The 23,078-nt window shown below is 39.0% G+C and overlaps 1 protein-coding gene across 7 annotated transcripts in view; it reads right to left on the bottom strand.

The window, feature by feature from the left end:
- The window catches only part of ESRP2 (epithelial splicing regulatory protein 2), a 45,281-nt gene that overhangs the window by 5,675 nt on the left and 16,528 nt on the right, over positions 1-23,078 (bottom strand). For 3 of the 7 annotated variants that reach the window (XM_040571311.1, XM_040571313.1, XM_040571314.1), the window contains 12 exons: positions 19,298-19,411; positions 18,033-18,147; positions 17,218-17,316; positions 17,043-17,097; positions 15,644-15,754; positions 14,271-14,403; positions 14,068-14,110; positions 13,319-13,620; positions 11,069-11,290; positions 9,908-10,106; positions 8,529-8,721; positions 7,325-7,502 (listed from right to left, as the gene is read on the bottom strand). In XM_040571311.1, the coding sequence (XP_040427245.1) occupies positions 7,325-7,502; positions 8,529-8,721; positions 9,908-10,106; positions 11,069-11,290; positions 13,319-13,620; positions 14,068-14,110; positions 14,271-14,403; positions 15,644-15,754; positions 17,043-17,097; positions 17,218-17,316; positions 18,033-18,147; positions 19,298-19,411 (1,764 nt within the window). Of the gene's footprint in view, positions 1-403; positions 446-5,588; positions 5,623-7,324; positions 7,503-8,528; positions 8,722-9,907; positions 10,107-11,068; positions 11,291-13,318; positions 13,621-14,067; positions 14,111-14,270; positions 14,404-15,643; positions 15,755-17,042; positions 17,098-17,217; positions 17,317-18,032; positions 18,148-19,297; positions 19,412-23,078 lie in introns of all 7 variants that reach the window. The other 4 variants (XM_040571312.1, XM_040571315.1, XM_040571316.1 and 1 more) reach the window with 3 other exon arrangements.

Below are 23,078 nucleotides of genomic sequence, written 5' to 3'. Positions count from 1 at the left end.
AAACCACCATCACAGTATACACACCTTCCACAGAGAACCACCAAGAGCCCAGAGAACATAAAAGAAAAGAACCTCCCAGAATTTTTACTACTGGATTCTAGCCACCTTAGCCACCTTCACATCTAGACCCATGCCATTAAGTAAAAGACAAATATAAGAAGTATTTTCTAGATAGCCTCTGCCAGGGCAACCAGACCGTGCAAATATTAGATTTATCAGTTCCCAGACCTGCCCTTGAAACAAGTCTACAAAACGTAAGTTTACTCATTGGAAGGAATGTCTCAAGATAGTACATACTTTAGATTATCAATAGATGTACAGTATATAAAGGTCTATAGTCTCTAGTGAGGGAGAGTGTTCAAACACATAAGCAATGAGGAAAACATGAAAGTGGGAAAATTACCCTGCACAGAAATGTCAAAGTTGTCGGACCTTAGGCCTAGGCCTAAAAAAGAAACAGAAAAAGGAATAATAATAATAAAAACTAGAACTAAGTTCCAATCACAAGAAAAAAAAAAGGTAAGAGACAAAATGTAATTAAAACAGAAGTTGCAGGATAGTAAATTCTTCAAACTTACGGATTACGAAGAGTAGTACTGCATACTGAGATAGGAAATAAAAGTGGGGGAATTCTTATTCCCTGTGAATGAAATAGGAACTACCCTACCATGCCTGAGGAAGTACACCATCATGAATACTTCCAGTTACCTGCTTTTTAGAAATCCATATAAACAAAACCAAATCAAATGACCCAGGATAAACAGTGTAAAGTCAAGGGTGATTCTACAATCCCATTGCCCAGAATGGAGATCCTGTTCTGCTCGTGGGCCCAATTCTATTTCCATTTAGATATGAAAAACGCCACCTAGTGATTTAACCCTCCATATGACCAGTTACAAGTTCACTGAGCTAGATTCTGGCTGTTTCTGGTATAAATGTTACTGAGACCTGAGACAACACACAGCTTCATACTGTACTTCAGAATTCCACCCTTAACAGACAAGTAACTGGTAAGAAGTTACCATCCACTGCAATAGTTCCCCCTTTAATTTAATTCAAATAAAATTAAAAGTAGACCTCACTGTTCCTACCTCCACTACCCTCATCATCACCTTATTCCCATCTTCCTTGCTTCTCTGAGCTGAAACACAGCCTCTTTCCTCAGACCTGCTGCTTTCTCACCTCCCCTCCTTCTGAGCTCACAGCTCTTGGAGGGCTGGACAAAGAGGTCCCTTTGAGCCTAAAAGATTCTGTGATTCAGAAGCTTCCACTCATACATCTGTTTACTGTCTTTGTCAGTGACAAAGACAGTGGGATTGAGTGCACCCTCAGCAAGTTTGTCAGTGACACCGAGCTGTGTGGTGTCATTGACCCAGCAGAGGGAAGGGGTGCCACCCTGACATCTGGACAGGCCTCAGAGGTGGGCCTGTGTGAAACCTCATGAAGCTCAACAAGGCCAAGTCCTACACCTCGGTTGGGGCAATCCCAAGCATAAATACAGGGGGGGCAGAAAACGGATTGAGAGCAGCCCTGAGGAGAAGGACCTGGGGGTGTTGGCTGATGAGAAGCTCAACATGAGCCAGCAAGGTACACCTGCAGCGCAGAAAACCACCCGTACTCTGGGCTATACCAACAGCAGTGTGGGCAGCAGGGTGAGGGAGGGGATTGTCCCCCTCTGCTCTGCTCTTGTGAGTCCTCACCTGGAGCCCTGCTATGAGCTCTGGGGCCCCCAGCACCAGAAGGACAGGGACCTATTGGAATGAATCCAGAGGAAGCCACAGAGATGATCAAGGGGCTGGGGCACCTCTCCTATGAGGACAGGCTGAGGGAGTTGGGTTTGTTCAGCCTGGAGAAGAGAAGGCCCTGGGGAGACCTTATAGAGACCTATACCTAAAGGGGACCTGCATGAAGGCTGGGGAGGGCAGTGATAGGACAAGGAAAATGGCTTTAAGCTAGAAGAGGGTAGATTTAGATCAGATATTAGAAAAATTCTTTACTCTGAGCGTGGTGAGGCACTGGCACAGGCTGCCTAAAGAAGCTGTGGATGACCCATCCCTGGAGGTGTTCAGGGCCAGGCTGGATGGGGCTTGGAGCAGCCTGGGCTGGTGGGAGGTGTCCCTGCCCATGGCACGGGGTTGGAACTGGATGGGCTTTAAGGTCCCTTCCAACTCAAACTGTTCTGTGATTCTGTCAAATGCAGTGTTAAATCTAGTGGTCTACTGGAATGATGCAACAGCAAATCTAGGTTGTTAAGCCATTACTTTATCTATGAAATACATGTCTACCAAAGTTTTTCTTCATCATACCCTAATAAACTGGATATTCTCACATGTTCACGGAAGACAAACAGGAGTGACCTATTTCTTAGAATTAGGTAAGGAAAACACAGAAACAAATTGAGACAAATCAATTTCCCCCCCCCCCCCCCATTTTTTTTTTGCTTAGTCTAGTAAGGAAGAATACACAGAACACCACTGTTAAACAAAGAGCTCCATTACAAAGGGCAACTTCAGATGCTAAGGACATCAACACTGAGTTACAAGACTGTGCCCTGGTGCTATACTGACCCCTTCCAGTGTTTTTTTAGAGATGTGAGCTAAGATAAAGAAAGATGAAAACTACATATGGAAACCAGATGTGGGAAACTAACCTAGAAGGAAACAAAACAAAACCTTTGTAAGCAGTTACCAAATAAGGTCCTGGGGTCAATAATTAGTTCTACAGCAAGATGCAAGATGGCAGAAGGAATATGCATACATAACAACCAAAAAAAGTGCAGCAGACTAGGAGAGAGAGATGCTGCTGAATAGTGAAGACTGGTGTTTCCCCATTTCTTACATTTTTCCCTTGTCAGTTCCCCTGTGGCAGTAGGGACTTTGATAGCTTAAGACATACAGTTACAAGACCATTATTGACAGACATACAGTGTCATGACTAAAGCAAAATAATTTTTCCTGAAGGACGTGGTGCCTCTTCATAGAGCCAGTGGTTTACTTTACAAGTGTATTTAAGTCTTTACTCGCAGGGTGGTAAGGCACTAGAACAGGTTGACAAAAAGGTTGTGAATGCCCCATTCCTGGAGGCGTTCAAGACCAGGTTGGATGGGGTCCTGGGCAACCTGATCTAGTGGGAGACATCCCTAGCCATGGCAGGAGGGTTGGAAATAGATGATCTTTGAGGTCCCTCCCAACCTGAGCCATTCTCTGATTCTATATCTACCCTTCTAGGTATTAACATTTGAAATCGCAGAGACTTTTCAACTCATGTATATTAAATAACACCATTATTTTAATATTAAATAGCATATATTACAACAGACTAAAATAATACTAAATGACAGATGTATATTAAAAAACACTGACTCCTCTTTTCCTAGGAAGAGATGACAAACCAGTATCTCCAGTATGGTAGCACCTCCCAGAAAAACTGTCTGCTATACTTTCTGTACTGCAAAGCTTTTTCAGATAAGAACCAAAGATATATTGGCTAACAAAGACATAGAATATTACCCTTTCTCCTTGCATACACTTTTTTTTTTATTCCAGCCATTTTATTGCTCTCAAGGCTTTGGAAAAAAAATAAATCTAGATACATTAAGTCTGGAACATAAAGAATCCAATCTGATGACTAGGTGTTTGCAACCTTTGGCAAAAGAGTTGGCAGATGTAGCAAGAAATACCAGGCAGAAAAACTATAACTGTTAATTTACTAGTCCTGTTCTCACAAATGTTTTCTTCATACAGACAGTATTTCCAGATGGAAGACAATTTTAGGAACAAAGTAAAACAAATAACACTCTATATTCCAGCTGCATTGGAGTGAGCATAACACATCTGTGTTGTCAGCTGACTTAAAGAATTCCCACTTACTATTATTTTATCACATCCTCTTTCTTTTCCCTTCCCTAGGCAGAAGGTGCTACAACAAGAATTGGCACAGGGACGAAGGGGTATCCCTCTCAGACTGTGAAGTGTCAGATTTCAAAAGGAACCCACTGGAAAGAGAACACCTCTTTGTTCAAGCATGCATTTCATAGGGGGAAAAAAAAAACTAATCCCTAAAAAAGTCCATAACAATGAAGCCTGCTATCCTAATACAAGGGAGAAAGGTTAATGCTCTTGGAACTTAGCCATCTATCCGTTCCCCTACACCTCCTTATTCCTGTTTTAAACACAACTCCCCACCCCAGCAAGCCTTGAATTTGGGGTCTCCGAAGACTTGGAGGATTAATATACTACAAAATATATTTTTTTAGCTGAAGATAAAAGGCACTTAGGTCCACTACAGGTTTAAAGAATATTGACTTTAAGCCTGTTCTACACAAAACACTTTCACAAAGGAGTACCTACGTTTCCAGCCTAGCCTGTTTTTCAGCAAATTCAGAAGGCTTTAAATAACGTTCAGATGGTGATCAGCTTTGTTCTGATACATAACTTCACATAAAACCATCACCCAACACTTAGTTCCTTCCTTAGGTGCTTGATTTCTCTCCCTGCACTTACTGATGTGCAGAGTGATGGCCAAAAATAACACTGACAAGTCTGTTGCTTGTTATTACTATTCTGCCCCACACTTTCCTCAAGCTTTTCCCAATAGGGTCTGAAAGACAGATTATTTTTTCTCAACTTTAAAAGAGTCTTTACACAATTAAAGTCTTTGAACCATAAAGGAAGTTTCTGGTAAACATCCATAAATCCCTTATTTCAAAATAATGACCAAAGACCTGCAAACCTGCTGAGAAGCTGGTGTTTTAGGACTTGTCAGGGCAACAGCTACTGTCATGTCCTATTTCAATTCTAAGGGTTGCGTGGGGTTTTTTTTGTCCCCCACTCCGCCCTTGAGTATCCTTTAGCTATGCAATCAGTCAAATAATTGACCCAGTTACATTACAATATAACTAAAAAGCAGTTTAACATGGAAAAATTACTAAATGAGAAAGTATTAATATTAGCAATTTTGAATGTTACAGTGCACTACAACATTATGAAAGGTGATGGGGAAAATAACCATCTCCAAGATTTACTATTAAAATTCTTCACGGGTTTTTCAAGATTGTTTAATGCTACATACATTAAACACATACAAACTGGAAGGAATTTTTAACAATAAAAATAAGAAAGCATAACTTCAAGAAGAAAACAAGCTGCTGGATCACTAAACAAGAGCCTAGTGCTGACAAAAATAAATGAAAATTAAGAGATAAAATGCTGATCTGCAGATTCTTACATAATTTATTATTAGAAGCATGTACTGATATTGAGACCAGCTTGTTGAAGCCCATAATAAGCAAAGTCTCTCTCTTAAGAGGCAGGTCTGGTATGAAAGGTGTTTTCACTTAAATAACAACATGTGAATACATGCAATATATGGAGCCCATGAAGACTGAAGGAAGAAAACAGAAGAGCATAAAGCAGGAACTAAAACTTAAAACTTGCTCCTTTCAGACAAGGACATACAAAGACAAAAAAAATCACCCTTCAATCTCAGCTTTTCCGATCTGTTTCCCAAGCCCATTGAATACGAACATCAATTAGTTATGCAGAGATTAAAACCATGCCCCAAACCACTAACGATTATTAAGGGCTCACTTTATAAATGACCAGAAGCATCGTGCAATGTATCCTTTGGCAGCAGCAGAAAATGAAAAAATAATATGAGGAGAGAGGGAAGGGGGGGGAAAAAAAGAAAAAAAGATTAGTTATTCCTCCGGAGACATAATATTGTCCCAGTACAGTAAGTCACCACCTCTGTTTTCCCCTAAAGGAATGAGGGAGTATAAAACTAGTATTACCACATGCAGGATTCCAAGAACAATTCAAAATAATTCCTTGGCTCCTTTATAAGATATTGAACCCGATCTCATTTGGACAACATCTTCTAAAGAAATCAAAGAGGTGACCAATTTAATAACAATAACTAATGATGTCAAGAGGTTGCAGCAGAAGAATATGAATAGCTTTCACACTGTGGCAAAATTTCCATTAATTTGAAACATTTCATTGCATAACACAAAGGCTAGAAACTACTCTTTAAATTCAGAAAGTAAGTAAAAGCTCGAATTCAACACCAGACCCAGAGTCCCGCTTCACTAAATTGAAGATCTAGTGGACGACAGGGCTGCTAGATGTTGGAAGTCACTGACCTGCTCCGTGCATAGACAGGCTCCTGTCATTTTTCAACAGCACACTTACAGCCGAATTTCAGTTTAGGAAGCAAGCTATCCCCACACTTAAGGTTTTAATACAACCACCATCCATACATCCATCCACCAAAAAAAAGTCAGTTGAAAAAAGGTAAACTATGAATCGTTAAGAAACAGATTATTACTGCTGCAACGTTTGGGGGAAAAAAAATTGCTTCTTTGCATTAAAAAAAAAATCCACATCTCAGCCTTCAGCAATACCACTATTAACCAACTTAAAGAAGTTTGAAGGACAAACTCATGTAAAAATTGCCTTCTTTTCATGCATACCACTTGAAGAATGGTTTGAGACCCATCAAGAAATTCTAAATAAGGGCTTCTGAGTAGTACTAGAAGGACAGATTTGGTATTCATGTAAATGCTGCTATCCAAAGAGGTTAAATACTCACCAGAACACACCATACTCAATTATCTTTCCTTTTAGCAAATATGTGATAGCAAAACATGGATATAGATACAATATCCTCTGAGATGAAAGGAAGAAGACATGGAAAGACCCATTCCATGAATTCAAATATGTACTGCTGAAAAAAAGTTTGCACATGGTGCTTTTATTTCTTTAAATGTTCCTCTAGAAGATAAGTTTCTATGTGTTTGCCCACTGATAGAGTATCAAATCAGTATATACTGACCAAAGTTATCTATAAGCACTTAACATACTTGCTATCAGTATCCCATGGATTGGAGAATACATTTTTTTCTTTAGGTTACAGCGTAATGCAGTTGTAATGCAAAATGTTCCTGCCTGTAACCAAAATAAGTAGTCCATGCAAGAGTGTCTGACACCAGCATCTCTCTCCCCTTTTGTAACGTAGGTGTGGCGAGTTGCACTGCAGCCTATTGTACTAGAACTTTGCTCTCAGCAGTCTTTAACACATCTTACATCCGAGCATTAGATCACTGCTTTCAAATTTAGACATGCTTATTATATAAGTAATAAGGCAAATGTTAATTCTATACTGCAGTCTGCTGTGAATATAAAGACTGCAGTGAAAATAAAGAACACTGAGATTGCATACTTGTTTATCATTTTCCAAGAGCACAGGCTTGTTCAGTTTGATCCCTGCTGATCATTACGCGAAAATTCAAATAAAACATCAGGGAGAGAGACTGCATACTAACCTGGTATCCCTGGAAGAAACTGAGAATCTCCTTCATTCCTGTGTTATATGGCAAGCCCTGCATACGGACTAACGCTCCAGGCTGGGGCAGAATTGGAGTGTGGGTGGCAGTGGCAGCAGCAGCTACAGCTCCTGGAGGAGCTGCGATATACCCCACTGTGGTAGGGGATACTGGAGGACTGAAAGAGAAAAAGGGGCAAAATTGTTATGAAAACCAGTAACTGACTTTAGTAGCTGGAACGGGCAAAGATGAAACTGAAAAATTTGAGAATAAGAAAAAAAAGGCACACACACACACAAAACACACGCAAGAAAACAGCCCTGATATGGACTGCTCTGCTGACTTCCCTTATTTCTCTTCAGCATTTGACAATTTTCCTCTATATCTCTTCTCCAAAAATAGCTAGCATTTGAGTCGAAGAGGTTAAGAGTGGTACTTGTTCTTTCATTGTGGAGGAGAAAACTAGAAGCTACAGATGACTTGTTCTAAGATCATTAATAAAACCATACAGACAGGAGGCAGGAGGAAATCATAGTAAGAGAAGCAGGCAAGGGCCCAAATCTGGTGCTTTTAGGCCACAAAAGAACTTGGTAAAGTAATATCACCAGTCGAGACCTGTCTAGCAATTTACTATGTAGTCAGGTTTGTGTCACAAGCCTAGGAAATATCAATGAACAAACTCTTTCTCCACAGACTTGAGCACCAGACTTCAGTGAGCCATGTTGATAATATCCGTGGGAAGGGAAAAGGTGGAGAAACCTGCTTTGCTTATACATGTTTAAGAGTTCTCTGGTCTCACTGATACAAGAAATCTAACAGACTTACCAGAGGTACTAAGTGTAGTATTGGTATAGGAACAGTACTGTAAGTACAAGATCGAGCCAAGAGGAGGACAGAGGCATGTATTTACACAGCTTCTCATTTGGCCAAGAAATAGAATTGCCTTGATGATATCACCCCAATGCCAAAGATGCTTTTAAACAATAGACCAACATTATCACGAGATGCAACCAAATCCTATGGAAAAGCTGAACTTCATTATAAGGCCACAGAAAAGTAGTCAAAATGGCTCCTATCCCTGCTTATTAACATCAACAAATTCCTAAGATTGTCTACACCTTAAGTACAAATTTAAGAGCAAATGCACAGCTGCTTACTCCACTGAGATGAAATGGCAAGAGAAGCAGTTAAGTCTAGAGGGTACCTGGGATAGTAAGCTGTATAATTCATATAAAGCTGAGCTGCCTGAGCTGGGTAGTAGGTAACAGTTGGAGGAGCAGCAGCCGATGCCTGGGGAGTCCTGGCGGCTGGCAAGAGGGCTTGTGGCTGGTAGAGCGCTGCTTCTGCTGGGATCACAGCTGCTGTTTGGAAAGCAGCATAAGCTGGTGGAGAAAGACCTAAAAAACAAACAAGGACACAAGAACAACAACATAAAAACAATCAGAATGGAGATCTCTGCAGTAGGAAAGGAACTGTTCATCCCAATGTGACTGACTGCTCTCTAGCCCCTCTCCAGGAGACCCCTGCGCGTTACCATGAACAACAACTGGTGCATTTGAAATGAGCAGTTCCTAAGAGTTCACAACTCCTAGAGCTGAGCAGCCGTGTCCATATGTACATGGAAAGCAGGGAACTTCGGAGTTATTCAAAGAAAGCATAAAGCCATACGCATAGAGAAAGCAGGCGTGCACACCAACACACCCCTTTTTTCTTTCTAACAGAAGTTGTACTCTGTGGGACAAAAGAACCATAACGTTAGGTACATATGGGCATTTACAACTGCTGACCACAAGTTTTCACTGTAAGCCTCCTGCAGCTTCAAAAAGTATTCTTAGCATATAGCAAAGTTTTTAAAAAGCACAACAGGGAAAAAATACTAAATCACTAGTCTGATGCATTCTGACACACAAACACCTGACTTGCATAAGAACACGAAGCTTAGTGTGTAGTCAAATTGTTTTTAAATAGTATATTTGGCTGCTTTTTACCATTTTGCAAATACACATTGCTATCTGCTTTGTGATTTGGTAGTGAGACTAATTAGAATGGTACAGTGAAGTTCCATTATAGTTCCGCAATAAAGTTCACTGCAATTTAATAAAAAGAAAAATAGAAAAACTAAAAATCCTTCCAACTATCATATCATTCCAGTGGGCGTTTTCCTTCAAAAATAAACCCAAAGAGTACCTTCTCAATGCTTTAAGGCAAGATAGCAGGAGCACTCATTGGCAGCTAGAATATAAAATTTCTCCCCCTTTTAAAAATGCCTCTAATTCCAAGTAGGTTTCGCTACAAGTGAGTCTACTGCAGAGCTCAGCAGAACAGTACACCCATAAAAAGCAGTGTGCAACAATTTCACTGGCAAGGCCTTGCTGCCCTCTATTCACCACCGAAAATACAATAAAAATGGCTCCAATCAGTCCCATTATTGCCCAAAGGGAACAATTCCAATCTCAGCACGTATACAGATGAATGATTATTGATCATGGCAAAACCCAAGTCAAAAGGTGAAAGGCCACAAAGCTTCAGCACCTACCACATATCAGCCTTTAGCAGCAGAGAGCAGAAGAATTGCAGACTTACATGGTAACTTACATGGCGGTGGGGATAAGCCACTACGATTTAAAGTGCCACCCATTAAAACAAAGTTCATCTCCTCTCCCGAACACTGGAATACTTCCACATAACGGTCCTTCATCATTTTTTTGTGACATTTTTGAGCCACCATAAAGGCTTTGTCAGCAGATTTCATTTGGATAAAAGCATCACCTGACGGTCGTCCCTATGGAAAAGAAAAATCTTAAATCAAAAGTGTTATTAGAACAACCAGATCACAAGAAATGCAGAAAGTATTAAGATTTTGTTCTTAGAGAAGAAAACTATTGTTCTTCCTCATAAGTCAACAATTATTTTTAGAAGCAGAAAGGCAAGACTCACGTAGCGAGCTCCCATTTAACTTAATACTACTTCCTTTTTTCAGAAGGAAATGTAGAATAATTTGGTATGGAAACAGAATTTGGAGGCCTCTAATCAAACCAAAGCAGAGCTAGCTAACACATTCAGGTTACATCAGGCCACTCGTGGTCTTCTCCATTTGAATTTTGAGCATCTCCAGAGGGTAGAGATGTAGTAGATCTCCCTCATTTTTTTCCTTTAAGGATAATACCTCAATGTTTCTGTGACCAATAGTTTATTTTTAGCTCAAGATGACAAGAACAAAAGAAATCCTCATGATTGCGTCATTAAAATATATCCAAAACATAACTTTAATTATCAGCTTCCTTTAAACCCTGAGAAGTCTCTAATCAAGTTAGAAAAAATGATTTTTCCACAAATGGGCTTATAGAACACAGCTGTGATTGAGCACAAACCCTGAACAGGGCAGATAGGCCATCTTACATGAGCCATTTCTATCTTGTGTATTTCCAGAATTTGACTGAAACACAAGGGAATATTTAAGGCAGCCTCAAGGACAAAGCTATTATTAAAAGAAAACATGCCACGAGCTTCATCCTCCTCCATTTTAGGCACACACATGATATAGAAAGAAAAGCAAGCGTTTATGGGGAAGGTAGGTTTATGGGGAAGGTAGGGAGAACTGTTGGGGAAGAAAGGAAAAAGACAAGCAGAAGACAGTATTTTGTCAAGGTTACGGAAGACCTAAAGCATAGCAAATAAGTTACCATGACTTCTAATTTTGTTCAATAACTGGAAAGTTAGCTCTCCCGTGCAAAGTGCTGTTACCTGTTGGTTAAGGACCATGTGAACTCCATGGGGCTTGATATCAGCTGTGGCATCTCCCATAAATTCCAGGATGTCGTCAATGCCAGCAGTGTAAGGAAGGCCTCTGAGCCGGACACAGTCACGTATGCTACCTGTGGCAATTGTATATGGCGGGGGTATGACAGGAATGATGGGAGTTGGGAGGGTGGGAATAAGAGGCGTTGACATGTATCGGTTGAGTACCTGTAGGCAATAAAAAAGACACTGATAGAGATTTACACATCATCTGGTTGAGCAAAAATCAGTTCTCACAATACTATTTCATACGTTTAAATAAATCAATTTCCAACATCAGAGAAAATGCCTTCTTGAACCAAATTACTGTGGACAATTTCCTGTTGGGCATTTGGAAGTTTCAAACTCTGAAGGAAAAAAGTCTGATAAATTTAATTCGCTAGACATTAGTAACAGACCTTTCTAAACTTATTACAATAAAGTTAAAAGCAGATTACAGTTCATTTTAGCACATCCCAAAAAGGAACATCTGAAAACAACGTTCACACTAATACACCAGTCTTGTCACTTACACTTCTTACTTAAATTAGGGTAAATTAGAAACATCTAGTTTAAAAGAACCGAGATCTGAAATAAGTAATAAGTAAAAAGACTAACTAATTCTTTCATAGACCTGATAGGTTAAAAAACAAACACCTTCATTCAATCAAAACAACCATGCTGAAGTACAGGGCTTCCGAAAAAAAAAAAAAACTGAAAGCTACAGGAGACCTTGGTCTCAACATTTTATTTTCTCTTGACTCATCCCCTTGTGACAAAGGGAACATAACTTGCTGTTGGGGTTTATTGCCGAAAGACATATTTAGCAGTGACTATCAGAAATAAACACATTCCACTGAAAGAGGCACCAATGCAAAGATAATAAAGCTTTAGTATTGTCAATAATGATCGAGCCTATCGAGTTTGTCTCGATAGAAGCTTTTTTGCAAGAATCTATTCTTGTAGCACATTTCAGGCCAGAAATCTCCCCTCATTGTGTATAGAATATTGCAATCATTTTGTGTTAATTTAAGTAGATGAAAGCTGTCTTTACATCTTGTAATTACACAAAAAAGTTGCCTTTAATTCCCTAAGAATCATCTCTTGCTCAAGCAGTAAAAAACTAGGGTGTCACCTTAGAAAACTGACCTAGAGGAAGAAGTAATGACATATTGAGGAGCATGGGTTTTATCCAGGTCTCCCTAACAAAACAAGAACAAAGATCTGGTCACTGTGAACACAGTGGCTTTGTTCCTTTGAGGACTTTGCCTCATTTTCTCAGCAAAGCGGAACTGAGGAGAAAATAAGTTTCACCATGGCATTTTGCTTAGTCTTCATAATATTCATTATCAGATTCTTGACTGTCGTAATCTCCATGCAACAGTACCACAGGTAAATGGCAGGTCTGCAAGCGTGGATATTTTTTCCCGTGCCCCATCACTTTTATGGAAAAAGCTTCTCATTTCACATAGTGATGAACAGTAACTGTGTGCAAGCTTTATAGACAATGCAAAGGCCAGATGAAATCTCATAATGGTTCCCCCCACTTTGGCATTAACAGTATAGAAATATTCCGTCAGGAAGAAAAATTTAGTATGTGATGTTTTACAAGGGTTCAAGTTGCGGGTGCCAAAACAAAACGGTGGTTTACCAGTTTAAGAAGATGATCATGATTAAGAACTGGTGAAGAAAAGGAGAAAAAAGTGAAATACGTTATTTTAGGAAGAGAGAAATATCTCACTTCCCTTCACCAAAAATCAGATACATCCTGGTAATTCTTAGTGTTCAACAAAAGAACTGTAGGAAAAGCTCTTTTGATGTAGCCAGATTTGAATTTCATGTTAAATTCTGTGCATGGGAAACAGACTTTAAAGACAATACTGCAGACTTGGAATCAGTATTACTACAATACTATTAATCTAGTACATTTTTAGAATTATTTTCAAGATTTCAGTCAATCTTTAAGTGGAAGAAAATTATCCAATGGTTTTTACTTCATGATCTGGGGGATGTTAAAAAGAGTGGTAGTGAATGCAAAAAAACCAAAACAATGTTGTACCCTTTTCCATGCCAATCAATAAGCACATGTTGCCCTGTCTAGAGCTTGACATCTTTAATATAGACAACTTCCATGGTTGTCTACAATGTGTGTGTGTGTGATAATTTAAATAAATATTTAACTGTTAAGTTTTGAGTTTCACAGCCAATAGTTACAACCTGCTGGACTTCTGCTGCTGTGCTCCGGAAGAGTTCTATGTAACGTTTTCCAAGGATTTCTTTGTGCTTTTTAAGTGCATTCTGTGCATATTCTTCACAGGAAAACAACACAAATGCATCTCCCGTGGGCCTGCCATCTGGGTACTTGACAAAGAGAAGTCCCTCTTTCCCTCCTGTGACCGGGCACTCTGGCCCCAGGAACCCCAAGACATCCTCCTGAGTAGCAGTGAATGGAAGGCCTCTCATCCGGATGATAACTTGATTCTCTTTAGATAAAAACTGGGCAACTTCATTGGAGGTACCTGGTAGGAAGATATTAACATACGGTCAGCCAATTCCATAGGACAGAGGAACAGAAAAGCATTAAGGAGCAACACAGGAGGTAAGTAGCTAGCAACAAACATACACAAGACCTGAGACAATATTAACTCGCAGTAATTTATTTTGAAGTGAGACCCCCTTACCCTTAAAGTCTTACATATTTTAACGAAATTGGAACAAAGAGATTAGTGAGGTACACAGATATTTCTGCTGCAAAGGTTCCCCTTCCTCACAAACACCAAGCCCAGCCTACAAACATCACAGCTCAAATGCAACCACATGAAACCAAAACTTCACAGGGTCAAGGATTCTTAGAAAGCAAAACAGGAAAAGCTACTTCATTAATTGTGTCCTCAGCCAAGAGAGGTATCAGAACTAGAACGTGCCTATGAACTTGAATAATTATACTGAACTCCAGCATCACTTACCTCCTGCAATTTTTAAGAATTCTTCCCCAGTTGCTTTGTAAACCTTAAAGAAAAAAATCCATACAAGAAAATTACAACATTCAATTATTTCATGTATGAGTGTGTATTTTTCTTATTTAGAGCAACACAGGAGCATGCATAGTTCTCATTTAAAACCGTACTCTTTGCTCTCCAAAGATTTGCTTCAAATCATTACTTTTTACCTCAATGTATCTGCTACCCATGTGATGCTTATGTCTTTCCAGTGCCAAATCTCTCTGTTCAGAATTGACAAATCGAACTAATGCTTCACCATTTCTTCTTCCTTGAGCATTCAGACAAAGGGCCACACCACCTCTGGAATGTAAAGTCAATAAAATAAGAAGTGAGATGTTGGATCTCATGCTGTTTGTCACTTTCTCAACCTCAATGCAGGTGTATTTCTGTAACCCCTTCCTATGGTCTCAGATTCAGGTTTGAATTTCCTCATACACCTACAAGAATAAATCAATCATATGTACTCTGCATTGAATACCTGGAATATATATTGACAGGTATGTTACATTAGAATCACTCCACATGCACACACCCACACAAAACAATCATATGAAAATTTCTTCCAAAGAGCACTTGGAAGTTCCTGAATCTGGCCTGCTTAGGAGTAATACTAGGACACTGATATGTTAGCACAAAACTAAAGCTTCTGTTATGCCTTGGAGTCTTCCTTGACTGACGCAGTAGGAGTTTTTCCCTGGAGTTACTAGCAATAAATGAATGTATCCTGGTTTTCAAACGATGTCTCCTTTCTTTTTCACATACCTCAAAAACATTTATTTGGCTTTTAAGTCTCACAAGTAGGCAACAAGATTACTCTAGAAAATATTCATATAAAAAAAACTTAGGTTTCTGAAACCCCTCCAGGCCTTGGTGTACTCATTTGTAAATCAAAAAATCATCTTCTACCCTCTCTGACACAGAAATTTCACAGAGAAATCAATTTTTATCTGAGGTTCTAAAATCAGAAGGGCTGATATCATCCTAAAATGCAATGTTAGCAAGCTAGAAATAACATACAGTAGAAACACAGGAACATCTTTTTCCTCAACTGGCAGGTTTGAATTGGGAGGTGGGGTGGGGGTGCGTAATAGAGGTCTTTTTGTACAGTTGTCATTGTACTTATGATAGAGCATTATCTAAATAGTGAGATATTTTGCATGCACATCTTTCTAAAAGTAACATGGGACAGATAACAGTCTAAAAGCTTGAATCATCTTTTAACATGGTAATATCTGACTGATTGGTTCTAACATGAATTTATTTATTTTTTAAATAAGCTAAGGCTATCACATCTCTGGCCTTAGTTTACCCAGCAACTGTGATTTGCACAGCTAAGAGCCTGAGAGCCTTTGTTCTCAATTCTTTCTTGCACAGTTACCTATTCAGTTATGAACGTGGGGTGGGAAGGTGCTGGAGGTGGGAAAGATATAAGAAAGCACTTTTGTGCATGCATGCGAGAGAGAATGCACACGCTAAATATTAAACACACTTGATGTTAAAAACCATGTGATAAAGGCAAGACAAATTCTTATTCTCTTACTTAGCAATATTGAGTCCTTTGAAAAATCGGGCAATATCTTGGTCTGAAGACTGCCATGGCAAACCTCTGGCACGTATTACCGTCTCATTGTCCACTGTTTCAGATTTACTACTGCACAGAAAGAAAAAAAGAAGCAAAATTAAGCTTTAATCTAGGTTTTCCATTATCTTTCCAAGTTTCCATTTACAACTCATTTAACTTGAAAAACCAGAGCATATTTGTAGTTGAGACTCTTCTAATTCTGCTACTCATTTCAGTAAAGAAAAGATAGATAACTGGGGTAATTCCTTTATATACACAATGCCTAAGATGCAGTGTATTGTCATCACATAGCAGTTCCTTAAGAAAAATAAGAAGGTTGTTTCAAAGTGAAGTAATAAGGAACTTCCAGATTTTATCTAATCTAATGTAGATGATTACAAGGAAGTCTTAAATATGAATATACATTACTTATGCTTAAGATGTGTAATTCTCCAGTTCCTGAAACGTCTTTGAAAAGAAAGAACTATTCTGTTTCTTGTCTCCCAAAATCCAAAGTCAATTTAGATTAGAAGAAAAAAAAACACATGGAAAAGCTGAGCTTATCTCTGTAAAATATGAGAAATCTACTTCATATAAGGAATAGTTTCCATCTGTCTAAAAACCAAGTTCTCAGCAAGAAATCTGTGTAAAATCAAAGTGTCTCCTAAATTGTAATGCAGATCAAGATAGGGTAGAGACACGCCCATTTTAATGGGCACACTAAAAAGACGAAACACCTGCAGTTGGGTAAGGAACGTCTGCTAATCAACAGCTTCCATTTTGTCACTTGAACAAGACAGAAACCTAGGAATCTGTTTAAAAAGATGTCCAAGTACACTTTGTCTAGACAGCAAATAATTAACATCAAGGCTTTCACAGAAGCATAAGTGATCCACTTCTGTAATACAAAAATACCCTTTAAGCAGGATCTCGAAACAATTTTTTTTAATAAAAAATTAATTTGCTTCAACCACAGCCTTGTGAGACAGTCTGCAATACAGACTATTAGACAACTCTTCAAAAGCACCATGTAATGTAGTTCAGCTCCATATAGGGTGTGCCAGCCATTACCCCTGTTGACTTAGAGAAAGTTCACAAATATTTCTTCACCGTTGGGTAAGATAAGTCAGCCTCACTGCCATTCAAAACAATAGCTAGTGAACAAAGAGCATTTTACTTGCAGTGACTTTTAAGACAGACTAATGTACAGCATTCAATATACCAGCTATGGTCTGTCTGCGCTAGACTACCGAATATGCTGTAATTGTTCTCAGGAATCAACCTAGTTTCACAAAGATGGGAGGAAGTATTTGCAATCTTTCCTTGCTGTAGACAAGGCTCAGCTTTGGTTGTAATGAACTGTAACAACAGCACTTACCATGGACCTGTTTCGTATTTGTATTTCACAGTTTCAGGCTCAGTAAATATGTGATCTGCAACAAAACAGGACATTGAAATATAACCAGGGTCAGAGATTACTTAAGAATGACAGTACCACTGTCAATTCATACAGAAAGGATAATTTCAACATTCTGTATAAACAGGTCACTTACTACAACTTTCAGAGAGCATGCTGAAAATGATAGCCACCATTGTTTTCACTTGCCACACACCGAAGTCCTCCTCCGTTTCATCTGTCCCTAAGCCTAGATCTAAATAGGTGATTATAGAAAATAACAGACTTGCACAATCATTTGTAAACAAGCCATAAGGCTTCCCTGTTATTAACATGGAATTGGTAATCAAATCGCACTGGTCTTAGCAGGGACACATGACCATTAGGCATTTGTAACTCTGCTCATAAACTGGTTAATATTCACTTTAACAGTCAACATTCTGAAAACTATTGATAGCTTACATCATTTCAGCTTTAACAGTTCAAAAAAACAGAATAAGTTCGTTCCTATCACTTCAAACATAACTGAACTTTAACCACATTCTTCTGGGCCACAGCAATACTCCTAAAATTTAGATGTAGAGGTGGGTTTTGTTTAGATCAGAGAACAATTGTCTGCAAACAGTGGAAGCTTGCAGGCTACTTGGTCCTGAAGAAGCTCACTGATAGCCAAGCCTTCCCTTTAAGGATCAAATATAAATAAAAATGCTGTTTGTTTTTTTTTGTCGCTTGTTTTGTAATGGATTTATTACATATGGTTTAGGTCTCATTATTAGAGTCAAAACTGAAAAATATTACAAGGAGACCCCCCCCTCCCCACACAGTCACTTCAGCAAACATTTGTTCGATTTCACCTAGGAGATTTTTAAAATTCACATCATAGTTCAGTAGAATAAAACCCCTAACAATCACAGGGGTGAAACCTGAATAAACATAATTGCTTCGGTTGCAAAAGCTGCAGCAAAAGGATACATTCTGCCATGGTCTTGATAGTCTGATCCTTCACGGCGGCTGAACTAGGGTAGCATGTGTGAAATTCTTTGCGCAGATCATAAAAGGAATAGAAGCAGTCTGACAGCAGGAAGTTCTACAAGGAAGGCAAAAAGGTTTTGTATACATTCCTTTAAAATTCTGATTAATGTTTTTGGACTGAATGAGGCAATCTCAAGAAATACATAGTTGCATGTCATCATCATCTGTCTACAGTAGACCAGTTTTGCTCCTTTTTAACAGCTCAAATTCCATAGTCTTCCTAAGTTACTGCTTTCATAGTATTATAGGGTTGCTCTATTTTGTTTGTTTCAGTCCATTTTTTCAAGTGGGAAGGACAAAGAGTTACCCACAATCCATATTGCAGGATGGCATGTGGCATGATTTAAAAACAAAACAAAATAAAAAATAGTACTATCACATTTGAACGCTAAACACCATTGTTTCCTTTCTTGCTTCACCCCTACATAAGTATGTGCTTTTATGAAAACTCACAGTGCTAAGTTTTAACACAACCCAAATGCCAGATGAATATTTGTAGAAACTCAGCATGACTACTACCCTTATATAGAGAAGAAAAAAAATACAGTTGATCAGTCAACTCCTTAAATGTCAGCAGCTCCCATTCCTGCAGGGTTCCTCCAGACCCTGCCAAGCAGGCTAGCTCGGGAGCCACCACCCTGCACAAAGGCAAGATTCTTCTCCCTGTGCAAGACAGGCTTGAAAGGAAATTGCTGCTTCATATGGGAGTAGCAAATAAGCTGTAGTACTGCTTCCTGTTGAATAAATGCAGATGGAAAACAACTGCCATTCTCCAGGGCAAGTCACTGCATGTTTACTCTCTACAGGACATTGACACGTGGCTCCTACCAATTTTAGGTTTTGGCACAAACCCATAGCTCTGCACAGACCCAATGATTTAAGTTAAGCCTAAACAAAGCAGCACTTCTCTACCACCTCTGCTGAGGTTAGACCTTTTCCCTATGACACTGAATTCAAACAACTTGTATGGTTCTCTATCCTGCCTTTCCTTATTTTCCTCATTATGCTTATCTGGGGGTCCTCAAGTACTGTAGCTGACTTCCAAGAGCAATCGCCAGGGACTATTTCTGATGATGCCTTCCCTTTCACACCCCTGAGAAACACAGAGGTATTCTTGGAGCACTACAGTTGCCAAGGTTGAATTGTGTTGCTCATCTCAAACTCAGGTAAACCATTTTCCTTCTGCATCAGTTCTGATCTCATACCTTCTTAGATGTTTCTGGGTGGAGGACTTGTCGAATGAGTAACTGGCCATCACTGCAGAGCGTGTAAGAACTCCTTCCAAGTACTTTCAAATCACTGGATACCAGCTGAATAAACTGGAGAAGAAAAAAACATTTTACTGACTAATACACATACGCCATAAAATGAACATTTACCATTACTAAAACCTTATTTTTTAAGAGAAAAAAATTGACACTTCATAACAGATGTGGGCTTCTGATAAAAGGCAGGCATAGAAACAGTATGCTTTTGCAGAATAAAATGACTAGCAGTATGGCAAAAAGAACTAGGACAGAATGGCAGAATTATGAGTTCATATGAAAGGCAATGGTATTGTAATAGTAAGGTTCAAAATCTGAAGTAATTACTAAAAAATGCTGTGAAATATTTTAAATAAAAAACACACAACGTTTCAAGATAAACCACAGTACTGATTGTGCAATAGGCTTTCTTCACCTATGCCACATTTGACTTTAGTTTTGTCCTTAATATTTCATTTTGATTTGTACTTCTAAAAGAAAAAAAAAACACCTACCCATTTGGATTTACTAATGTTTTGGAAGTTGTATGTCAAGAAAAGCCAAATAAATTGTGATCTGACACCTTCAACAGTGAAATTATAATGAAGTCGGATCTAGGACAACGAAAATTTTTCCAGAGATACAGCATTACTAACATTAGCTAAAACAAAGTTATTCCCTGCCTGTAGGATAGATAATCCCCAACAGGTTAATTCTCAAGAGAAAAGGGCTCCATCTGTGTCTTGCTCAAAGTTGTTTTCCATCCTTGGACAACAGTTTCCAGTCTTTTATTAGCCCATAGCAGTTGACTATTATAAGCAGGGAATTTAACACTAATGCAGTACAGTAGCTACACTTATCAAATCAATAAATAGCAACTTGTTAGCTAACTTTCAAGGGGACAAATATAATTATTCTAAGCTTCTCTCTTGATGCTACTCCCTCCCAGGAAAGCATCTGATCACAAACAAAGCAACAATTAACAACATGATGCAGTAGACATCCACTGAAAAATAACCCCCCCTCGTCTCCCCCTAACAAATTAGAACAAATCTGCAATTCCAAAGATATATTTCTATCTTTTAACCTGTGTATGAGGAAAAATAGAGTTGGTTTGTTTCATTATCAACACATGCAACATGTTACGTTCTCTGCTTAGAGAGACAACATCCTAATGACCTGCTCCCACAGCTACACAGTGTAACTCTGAACGACTGTTGTAGCATTTATGTCCCAAAGGTAAGGCTCACAAGGGAGCAATCTTGTATTGGACATGAATTAGCAGAGACAAGACTACCCAGGGTTTAATTCAAAGTAACTGCTCAAATCCAATTCTGGCCCCTGTCTAGGCTAACAGCGTTCCACTGCCACTTGGGGTAATGCTGTAGTAGTGGCTCCTAAATCCCCCTAGACAGAGAACTGATGGGGCAACGCTGAGTAGGGAGAGGCACTTCATCAGCATCTTGTGCGAGTTGCTTCATTTGCATACATATGACATTAAACTATATTAAAATTCATTTTATATAGAAACAGAAGGTATTTGATACTTTTAAAGGGGTGAAATATTCCCCCTGATCCTTTTTAATGCAGTTCTATCACAGCACACTATCAAAAAACACACAAATCCACCAAAATAAATAATTATATACATATATTTATATTTTCTCATTCGTGCAGATTCAGAAAGCCAGTTTCCTCCCAGTTGCTACTTCAGGTTCCTACCACAAGCTGAAGACTTGGAGAACCTGAGGCCATAAAGCAAGTCACTGTTTAGGAATAATTTAAAAATCAGAAAATTGAGATCTGAGAGTGCTCCAAATACCTCAGCTGATGTGTAAACACCACAAAAAGAACAAAATTCCACATGAACCACTTCAGAAAAGCAGTTACAGGGCCTGCCACAGTCACAGGCCAGCAACAAATATTCTCACCATAACAGACAGGAGAACTGTCTTTTTACTAAATGCAACACCTTCATGCTTTAACTTCTGGGCACAATAAAAAGCAAGTATTTGTAAGAAGGGATTGGAAATGGGAATAGGTATTAATTAGCCTCCTGAAGGTGTACATGGATTCTTGCCAAAAGGAAGCAGAGCCTTACTGATGAGCAATAATAAAACACTCCCCAAACCTTCAACCTTGTACCCTGTGCTTCTGAAGATGTGCAAGAGCCCACATAACAAAAGTGCAATTAGAGAGCTGTTTAAATAAGATGCAAGAAGAAATCCCCCATACACATTTTGAGAGAAGCAGGAAATGCATGCAGCCTCGTTTGATTTGTAAAGCATAACAACTGTAGTTTGAAAAGCCTTCAAATTAGAAAACAAAAGTAGAAAAAATGTTTGGACAAGAGAGGGAGTGCTCAGGCCAAATGGCATCAGATAAACTGGCAAGAAAAAAAAAAAAATCAAGACTGCTGCACTGAAATATTCACATTATTTTCTTCAGATCATTTCCCATACAACGTACAGCTGAAAAGTCAGATATACAGCACAACTATTTTCAGAAGCCCCTGGTGAGAAGACATCAAGTGTAACATTACACAAGTACACAGATAAACCAAATACTCAAAGTCTACTAAGTTTTAAAAAAGACACAAGGCAGCATTTGTTTTTATTTTTAACTGAGACAGATTATTTGTACTGCATATGCAATAAGTGTTAGTGATAAATTTCAACACTGTTTTCACAAGTAGATTGTCCCATATTAGGGGTTTGAAATCATCTACTCTTATTAGTAGATGTTAACATTTTAGAGTGCCCCAGACAAAATGCCGTAGGACTGACAGGCCTTGCTGAATGCTTATTTAGAAATTTCTATTTTGAAAACAATCTTTTCCAAACTTTGGGGTGTGCTCCCCAAAATAGGTCAAAAGGAGTGTGGAAAGAATAGTTAGGAGTCACGAACAACCCTTCCCATCCAAACCAGCCTCGCTATCACATGGGTTAACCACGTAGAGGAACGAGGCAAAGAATTGTGAAAGGGAAGATTCACCTAGAAAAAAAGCACGAGGCAAAATAGCAGGCATAACTCTGCCACAGAGGAACGTCAGATTTTTCAGATTAGTCTGAACTGGCTTCTTTCATCTACATGAGATGTCTTAAATTCTGAAAAGGTTAAGTATAAAAGCATAGCTGGAGACCAGCTATTGTTCCTGTAGGTTACATCAGACCTGTAAGGCTTTCAGGCAGCAGATACAGCCTATCACATGTGTTCAGAAGGAGTTAAAGCAACCAGTGCACATGCATTCATAAAGCTGTGTTAAAATGTAACTTCAGTGATTACAAGTTCCTGCTGAAAAGCCATCTTCAGCCCTTTTTTTTTTTTTTTGCATCATAAATACAAGGCAGCACCTCAAAAGGCAACCCAGAACAGTCATACACCAACATATAGCAAGCTCAGGACAAGTTAAGACCAGTGCCAGATTTACATTAGAGTTTTCTGTCTCACATATTCAGCAACCTGTCCACAAGTCTGTCATTTTATAAATTCCATCCACGTCTCCTTAACTCCACTAATAAAACCCATCTCAGCTATTTACCTCCCATCATTCACCTTCATGCTGCTCTCCATAGAGCTGCCCCACTTTAGCATGCAAAGCTGCCCCACCTTAAGGCTTCCTCCACCAAGCTCACACACCCTATGGCTCCTGTTAATCTAGTCATTTCATATGAACTGAGTTATACAGCGTTAATTACCACTCTTTGCATCTTGCAGCCAGCCCTCATTTAGCCTGCAAAAG

Source organism: Cygnus olor, chromosome 12 (assembly GCF_009769625.2).
Source record: "Cygnus olor isolate bCygOlo1 chromosome 12, bCygOlo1.pri.v2, whole genome shotgun sequence".
Classification (NCBI taxonomy): Eukaryota; Metazoa; Chordata; class Aves; order Anseriformes; family Anatidae; genus Cygnus; species Cygnus olor.
This window is presented reverse-complemented; position numbering and strand designations above follow the sequence as displayed.